Source organism: Panicum hallii, chromosome 2 (genome assembly GCF_002211085.1).
Source record: "Panicum hallii strain FIL2 chromosome 2, PHallii_v3.1, whole genome shotgun sequence".
Lineage (NCBI taxonomy): Eukaryota > Viridiplantae > Streptophyta > Magnoliopsida > Poales > Poaceae > Panicum > Panicum hallii.
Window position 1 is genome coordinate 38,325,177 of NC_038043.1, and position 8,106 is coordinate 38,333,282.

At 46.5% G+C, this 8,106-nt stretch overlaps 1 protein-coding gene across 1 annotated transcript; it reads left to right on the forward strand.

Moving 5' to 3' along the window:
- The first annotated feature begins 2,181 nt into the window (after positions 1 to 2,181).
- On the forward strand, positions 2,182 to 7,460 carry LOC112881005. The gene is made up of 5 exons (XM_025945723.1): positions 2,182 to 2,396; positions 5,874 to 6,051; positions 6,248 to 6,418; positions 6,490 to 6,741; positions 7,455 to 7,460. Exons 1-5 carry the CDS (start codon positions 2,182 to 2,184, stop codon positions 7,458 to 7,460), a joined length of 822 nt encoding a protein of 273 aa, XP_025801508.1.
- The last annotated feature ends 646 nt before the right edge of the window (positions 7,461 to 8,106 follow it).

An 8,106-nucleotide genomic window follows, 5' to 3' on the forward strand; every position in this document is an offset into this window, starting at 1 on the left:
GCTACTCCATATGAAGTGCGAGTTTAATCTCACCCCATATAAAAGAAGGCTTGAAGACTACTCAGGGTATGAGCACTTCAAAGCCTCGATGCAGCAAGTGAAGTACTCGGAAGACTCTTTCAAGATGAAGTTTAGGAGAATTCGAAGATGACTTCAGAACTACTCGGAGGCCTGCAGTACTCGGCTACGAAGAGCTCGGAGGCTGGTCAGACCTGGGCCCACGGGACTGTGCACATCGCATAGACTTTTTAGGATAGGGGATGGAGCATGGCCCATACCCTACACCAGTTGTAACCACTCGTGTTTGAGTAGTACTAGTCGGAACAGAAGGAAACTATCTGGAACGTGTACTCGGTTAGGACTCCTAAGCTAGTATCGGGTTAGAACTTCCATGTAACTCTGTCCCCTCAGACTATATAAGGGTGGCCAGGGACCCCCTCCAAAGCATAACCCACAATCTCATCATCTAAAATAATACAAACCACCATACATGATGTAGGGTATTACGCTCTCGGCAGCCTGAACCTGTCTAAATCTTATGTTTCTTGCACCTTTGAGTTTCTGATGTCGATGATACCCCACCTACAATCTACCACCTCGGGGATATCTCTCGGTGTGTTTGGAGGTTAAACACCGATAGATCTGAGCTAAATTGGTGTATTCTAGTCAGCTAGGTCAAGGTTTTGGTCATGCTCTTATTTGTTTGATAGGCTAGCTATTGATTTTTTGTACCTATCTCTCATATTTGGTCCGCGTATGTAAGATGGGAGTTGTACGGGGACTATTATTTTCTCTCTAATGCAATAAAGCGCAGCTCTCCTGCATTTTCAAAAAAAAATATTCTAGAGCTATAGAGGGAACTGCCATATAGAGGGAACTGCCATTATTTGTAGGGTTGTAGAGGGATTTTTTTCTCATGTTCCTATCACTGGATCAGTGGTCATTGTGTTTGATAGTGTGTTTAGCGGATAGAACAAGTGGATCTCAAATGGCCGACATGACTTGACCCTTCGATGGACACGAGTGTAGAATTTTATGGGCAATGACGTAACTTTCTCAGTCAATATGTGGTGCAGGTAAAACTGTTGACTCTCGATTGACTCCAAATTCCACGCGTGCAATTAATTTGATTAGACGTGAACGAAAGGGCAGTCTCCACGACCACTTCTATATTGACAAATTAACTTTTTAAAATAATAAAAAATATTCCATCTTGGTACCTTTCATACCACAAATCAGATTTAACCATAATTAGTTCACACCACACCGTTAATATTATTGATTAATACACATAACGAAAGGCCTTCAATAGGATGTGAAAAACTGTATAGCTCTGCACCCAAGAATCTGGCATAGCTGGAGGAGCCGCTCCTTCAACCGTTAGTTAGTGCCCTGCAACAATACCTAGAATACAACCAATACATCGCCCTAAATAGCACCTACACAAATATTTTTGGTGTAGCATTGTTAAACATAGAATAATTCCTTATGAACCAAATTGCCCAACAAATAGATGCAAAACTTGTCAACAACATTGGATCACTACTAAAAAATGATTTGTAGCACTTCCCGACTTTTTAGGCGCGGTCAAAATGTAACTCGTTTCTACGAAAGGAGCTGGATTACTGCAGCAGCAGACCCGGCCCTAGAATTGCATCTTTAGGTGCGGGTGACGCCATCACCCGCCCCTGAAAATGAGACCCATTTTCAGGGGCGGGTCATGGCGCTAGCTGCCCCTAAAGATGGGATTTCCAGGGGTGGCTGTTGCCATCATCCGCCCCTAAAAATGGGGCTTATTTTCAGGGGTGGGTGGCACCCCCACCCGTCCCTACAAATATTTTTCACATTGTTACGAACATTCAATTAAATCAGAAAAAATAGCAAACCATATCAAAAAAGTGAAATTTGTACCATAAGACTATTGTGCCCTGTAAAACTAGATAAGCTACAGAACTAGATAAGACTATTCCCACCCGCCCCTGAAAATCACTACTCTATATATCTTGAACGGGCTGAGAACTTAGCAAAATTTTTATTTCGTGCGGACAAGGGCGTTACGCTGCTAAAATTTCCTCTTCCCCGCCGGTGCCTCTCCGCGGCGGCTCGGCCCTCCCCCTGCCGACACCTCTCCCCGGCGGCTCTCCTTCGCCACTGCGCCATCTCCTCTGCGGCGCTCCCTAGATGCGCCGGGCCTCCACTCCTCTCCGCTACCTCGTCATCGGCCTCCCTCGGCCCGCCGCCCGCCCGCCCGCCTCCCTCGACCCGCCGCCCACGCGCCTCCCTCGACCCACCGTCGTGCGCCTCTTGATCCGGCCCGCCGCCGAGCGCGCCTCCAGATCTGCGGCAGTGGCCCTCTCCTTCCCTCCCCTCCGGCCCACGTCCTTCCTCTGCAGCAAGTGAGTCCTTGGTTATTTTCCTTTTGAATTATATAATGAATTAGTTAGTACATTAGTTAATGTATAAGTGAAAAAATATGAATATATGTGTTTTGTAATATGTGAAAGTGAATGTGACATGTGAATTTGTAGTGGAATTTCTTTTTATTTTGCCATTATAGTTAACTTTCATGTGAATTTTAATTGAATATATAAGGAATATGAGTGTAATTAGTGAATTTTCATGTGGATGCATTGTGATTTTGAAAATGTGAGTTAGTGAATTAGTGGATGTGAATTATTGAGAATGTGAAATAGTGCTGTTTGAGAATGTGAATTAGTCGATGTGTTTACATGGCTTGCCAAGGTAGTAAAATGCCTAGGTGGTACACCTCCTCACGTAGAAACCATGGAACACCAACAGTTCAAGAAACTAACAATCTCTTCTCTTTCAAAATACCAGCAAGAGGAGATCTAGGTACCATGGTTCCAATAGTTGCTAGTAGTAAAGAATCACCTATTCAGATGACTTAGATTTTGAGAAGCATGGTTATCTAATTCCAGACTTGTCATGGTTCAAAATTAGAGTGCTTCAACAAAATGAACATGATATTGTTAGTTTCTGTGAGAGACTTGCAAAAGAAAATTAAAATGACATGATATGTGAGTCCTTGTTAATTGGATTGTGTCGGTGTTTTACCGGCTGCCCACCGAGGGATATACCCAAGGTGGTAAGTTTTGGTGAGGAGACGCCGAGATCAGAAACTCGAAGGTGCAAGGAACACAAAAGTTAGACAGGTTTGGGCCGCGATGTGCGTAATACCCTACATCCTGTATGGTGGTTTGTATTGCCTTTGGTGTAGTTTGATCTGTAGATCTTGTTTTGAAAGGGGTCCCTGCCCTCCCTTATATACCCGAGAGGTCAGGGTTATAAAGATACTAACCAACTCCAGCTAAGGAATCGTACCAGAACATGTCTCGGATAGATTGCTTCTGTATCGGTTAGCTCTATCTCCTACTTAAACGGGATAAATAAGAGATAAACAAGATAAATAAGAGATAAGACGGACTTAATCTCTTAAACCTCTTTAAACTATGTTATGTACACAGTCTCCTGGCCCCGAGTCTGACAAGCTCCTGAGCTCTTCGTAGCTGAGTACTGCAGGCTTATCGAGTACTTTCGAAGTAGTCTTCGGCTTCTTTTGATGCTCCGTCCTGAAGTTCTTCTTCGAGTACTTACTTGGCTGCATCGAAGCTATGAGGTGCTCATGCCCCGAATTATATCTTTGATATGGTGTGCGATTGAAAAAATCGCACTCCATATGGAGTAGCCCCCGAGCCTTAGGTTGAATCGGAGAATCAGGCTGAGGGTCAAATTAAGCTTGAATCTTCCTTACTTACTCTTCGAATAAATTCAAAAAAATAAGTAGTCGATGCCACGTATCCCGCAGCCCCCGAGCCTTGAATCCAAATCCCTCAGAATTGGAAATAAGAATCCAAAAACCGTGGCATGCAGGTTAAAAATGTCTACATGATAAGTTACCAATATGACGATACAAATGATGAAAGTTAGATCATGAATTCGAAAAACCCCTTTTTTGGGATAATTAACCCTGAAAAATGATTAATTGAATGTTTTATCTAAACAATCCACCAAATGAACCCTCATCTTCTGAATATTCCCTGAAACGACTCTTGACCTTCGAAAAAGTAGAACTTTACCCCAACCGCTGGTTATTTAACCCCGCAGTAACTGCCAAGTAAAAACTATGCTTCCAATCTGCAATTTGCTAAGAGCCACAAAAATCCCCAAATAGAGCCACACTCCGCCATCCTCTTCCTGAAGAAATCCCAATCCCCCCAGATCTCTCCGGCCCTCTCCCCGCAGCCCCCGAGCAACTCGTCGCGAGCGGATCCAGAGATGGCGCCCAAGAAATCAGAGAAGGAGGGGAAGAAGAAGGAGGCGCAGCCGTCGATCGGGGAGTGGACCCACAGTAAGTGCTCCCTCAACGATCTGAATAGGCTAGTTTCTGAGGGATTTCTCCAAGACAAGAATCTTATCAATTGGCACCCCTCATTCCGTGAACCTTTCCCCATGGAAAATGTTGACGAAATCGTCACATTTTACCATTTTGCCGAACGGGGATTGGCCCTCCCCTCTTGTTCTTTCTTCCGCGGCCTTCTTTATTATTACGGGCTTGAGCTCCATCACCTCAACCCAAACTCCATTTGCCATATTTCGATTTTTATCCACTTCTGTGAAGCCTTCCTCGGAATCGAACCCCACTGGGATCTTTTCCGCTTTCTCTTCCGCGTCAAACCACAACCCACCTCGAAAAATCTTTCTGTTGTAGGGGGCGCCGGCATCCAACTGCGTTAGCAGGCCGGCGACAAGTACCTGTCATATAAATTCCCCTCCAACCTTCCCGGGTGGAAAAATCACTGGTTTTATGTCGAAAACCATGCCCCCCAACTCCCAGAAAAGATGAACAATCCACCTGTCGTGAGGCCAGAGTGGAACATCGAACTGTCCAGGGAGACATGGACCAAGTCAAAGAATTGCTAGAAACCATAGAAGCTCATAAATTGATGGGAGTGACCGGCGCATCCGTCATGTTTTCCTTTCTCAAGCGTCGAGTCCAGCCCATCCAACTGCGCCACAAGCTTGGATTCGAGTACACGGGGACTGAAGATCCTTCTCACATGTGCATAGAGGAACTATCAGACGAAGCTGCACTCCTCCGAGTCTAGCGGGTGCTATTGGACGTGGACGCCGTGCCTTACGTCCCAGGATTATTTTCCGTATGAAGTTCGTCCAAACCGGTGAGTATTCGACTACTTTTTGTTGAAGACAAACTCTATTATGCCGCTGCTAACTGAAAACCTTCTGCAGGGGCACACAGAACTGTACCGCAGCTACCCGCCGCAACCTGACATCCCCCGGCTGGACCACCTCCTCCCCAGCGCTGCTGTCGAAGCAAAGAGGGCTCGCATAGCCCAGGCTCTGCACAGCAGCGAATCCACGGAGGACGAGAGCCCCCTGGTGGAGAAAGAAGCCGAAGGAGAGGCGAGAAGGGACAACTCCTCGGGGCCAGCCGTGGAGTTGACCGAAGCTCTGCCTTTGGTACCGCAGGGTCATCGGTTGGTGTGCAAGCGAAAAGCAGAAGCAATCGAATCTTCCAGGTATTGATTTGCTGCTTTGGTGAATTGCTAAACATCAATATTGTTACATGCTGACAGTATCCTTTTTGTAGTCCTTCCACCTCTTCACACAGGACCGAGCCCGAAGAGGTGGGAGCAGCTCCATCGGCCGCCACAGCCATCACCATCGCCGTGGCTGGGACCACGCCACCGGCTGGTGAGACCCCGCCGCCAGCAACGGAAACACCGCGACAGGCCTTGCGGGTGAAAAAGGCTGTCAAAAAGAAGTCTACATTGTAAGTTTGCATCTGGTTGCATAATAAACATTCTACTTTTTTCTGACTTGTATGATGACAGACTCGACTTCATTAGGGTTGCAAGCGCCATGAAGCTCCAGCTGAAACCAGCCACGACTACCCCAGCCCCCGGGTCATCGACCCGAGAAGAGTCTACAAGCACGGGGCCAATCACGGCTGCTCCAGCCCTCGAGGCGTCAGCTCCCGAAGGGTCGACGCCCGTGGAGCCAGCCCCCAAGGCAGACGCGACGCTGCCCGACTTGCCGCCTCCCAAGCTCCAACAAGGCGAAGCCGGAGCTGGTGGCGAGGAACAAGTCGAGGCCCCTGATGCCGCTCCTACAGATGGCACAGGTAAGCATCTGACCGCCCACGGCTAACTGCCGAGACCCAGTCGCAATATACTGAAAAACATTTGCACTTCCAGGTGCCTAGCAGACACCACCTGAAGAAGCCGCCGGGACATCAAAGGGTCCTGGTGAAATACTGAAGGCCGGGCCCGGGTACAAGAATGTCATCAACACCGACCTGGTGGATGACCCAATGCTGACAGCCAACAACATAAGGACCTTCAAGAAAGCTTACAAGGAACTGTATGATTTTGCCATTGTAAGTCTCGAGTACTTGTCTGCTTGTATGCTTTGTCGAATAGTTTTGACTTGATCTCCTCTTTTGTGCAGGATGTGATCACTCACTCCCAGAAGAAATCAGAAAAACTGAAGACAGTTGTGAGTGGTCACCAAGAACTTGCTGCCCTAGATAAACGCATATCCGAAGAGCTTATGAAGAATGGCTTGCTGGAGAGGAAGCTCCAGATGTTGGAGCACGAAAAGACTCGAGAGACATGGCTCCTCAAGAATGACCTGCGAAACCTCAAGAAAGCCAATGCCGAGCTCCAACAGCAACTCGAGGAACAAAAGAAGGCACTCAAGGCACAAAAGAATACGCACCAGGAGCAGCTCAAAGAGCAAAAGAAAGCGCACCAAGGTAGGCCATTGCTTCCCTCGAGTACTTGCATTTATCGATTTATCGTGGATTCTGAAAAACTCTTCACCATAGAACTTAGGAAAATCTTAATGTGTAAAGAAGAGCTGCTTACTGACGTGAAGAACCTACTGTATCGCCGTACAGATGACGTCGAGAGGCTGCAGAAGGTGATCGGCGACACTGAACAACAGTTCGTCGACTGCCTTCAGCAAGTCAAGACGCTGGGCGAAAAGGATGAGCAGCAACAGAAGGAGCTGGAGGACCTCAGGGGGGCCGCCCAGGAGCTGGTGGACATGGTGGGTCCACTAGAAGAAGGCGAAGCAAGCCAGTGGCCCTTTCTAGAGCGACTTCGTGAAGCCCCGAAGAAGGTGCTCAAATTCCTCTCAGAAGCTCCGGTTGCGTGCGTCAGCAACGCCCTCGTATTTGTGAAGTCCTTCTTGCCAGATGCGCAACTAGAGATATTTGCTCAGGGAATGGCGGCGGATTGCACCGAGGAACAATTCGACGAGTACCTCCAAGAAGCCCAACCTGTAGCAGAACAAATAGTACAAAGTGTACTGTAGGATTAGGGTGTAAAAAACAAGTACTCATTCCCCTGTATATATATTTTATTTGATGTCTCTACTTGTGTGTGTGCCTTGGCTGAATTGGCGTCCAGGCTTAAAGACTAAGTAGTAGACACTACCCTGGGTGCAACGACCCTGAAGGTAGCCATAGATCCAAGTAGGAACTCATCTAATAAGTTAGCCACAACCCGATCGAGCGGGTCTAAATTGTTAGGAAAGAAAGCGAGCGCCGTCGCGGGACTGCCGTGCGTAAGGCAGAAAAACGAGACTACCCCGAGTGCATCGACTCTGGATGTAGTTGTGGCACTCAGGTACTTAGTATTGTCACACACTAGATTTTAGTATGAAGTTGTGTGCAAAATATGGTGAAAGTGTGTTTAAAAATTTAAATGATAAGGAAAAAGAGTATTTATATAATTATAAATTAATAAAGGTCCTTTAGTGTTAAATGGGTAAGTATGAGAGGTAGAATTTAAATGTATGAGGGTTGTTTTGCAAAAGTCAAGAACTTGTGTTTAAATCGCAAATATAGGTGAAACTACACATAGGATGTAAATGTAGTGTAGTTTTTAAATAGGATTTATATAAAGTTTAGAAACTTTGCTAAGTTTTACATTAATTTCAAATCCTTTTGATAAACCCTACACTTTTGCTTTTGGGCCCATTTCCATTTGAGCTCTGGTTTGAAAGTTACCAAGACATTACAGCAAGGTCCCTGCACTTTTGGAAAATCACACGCTAGTC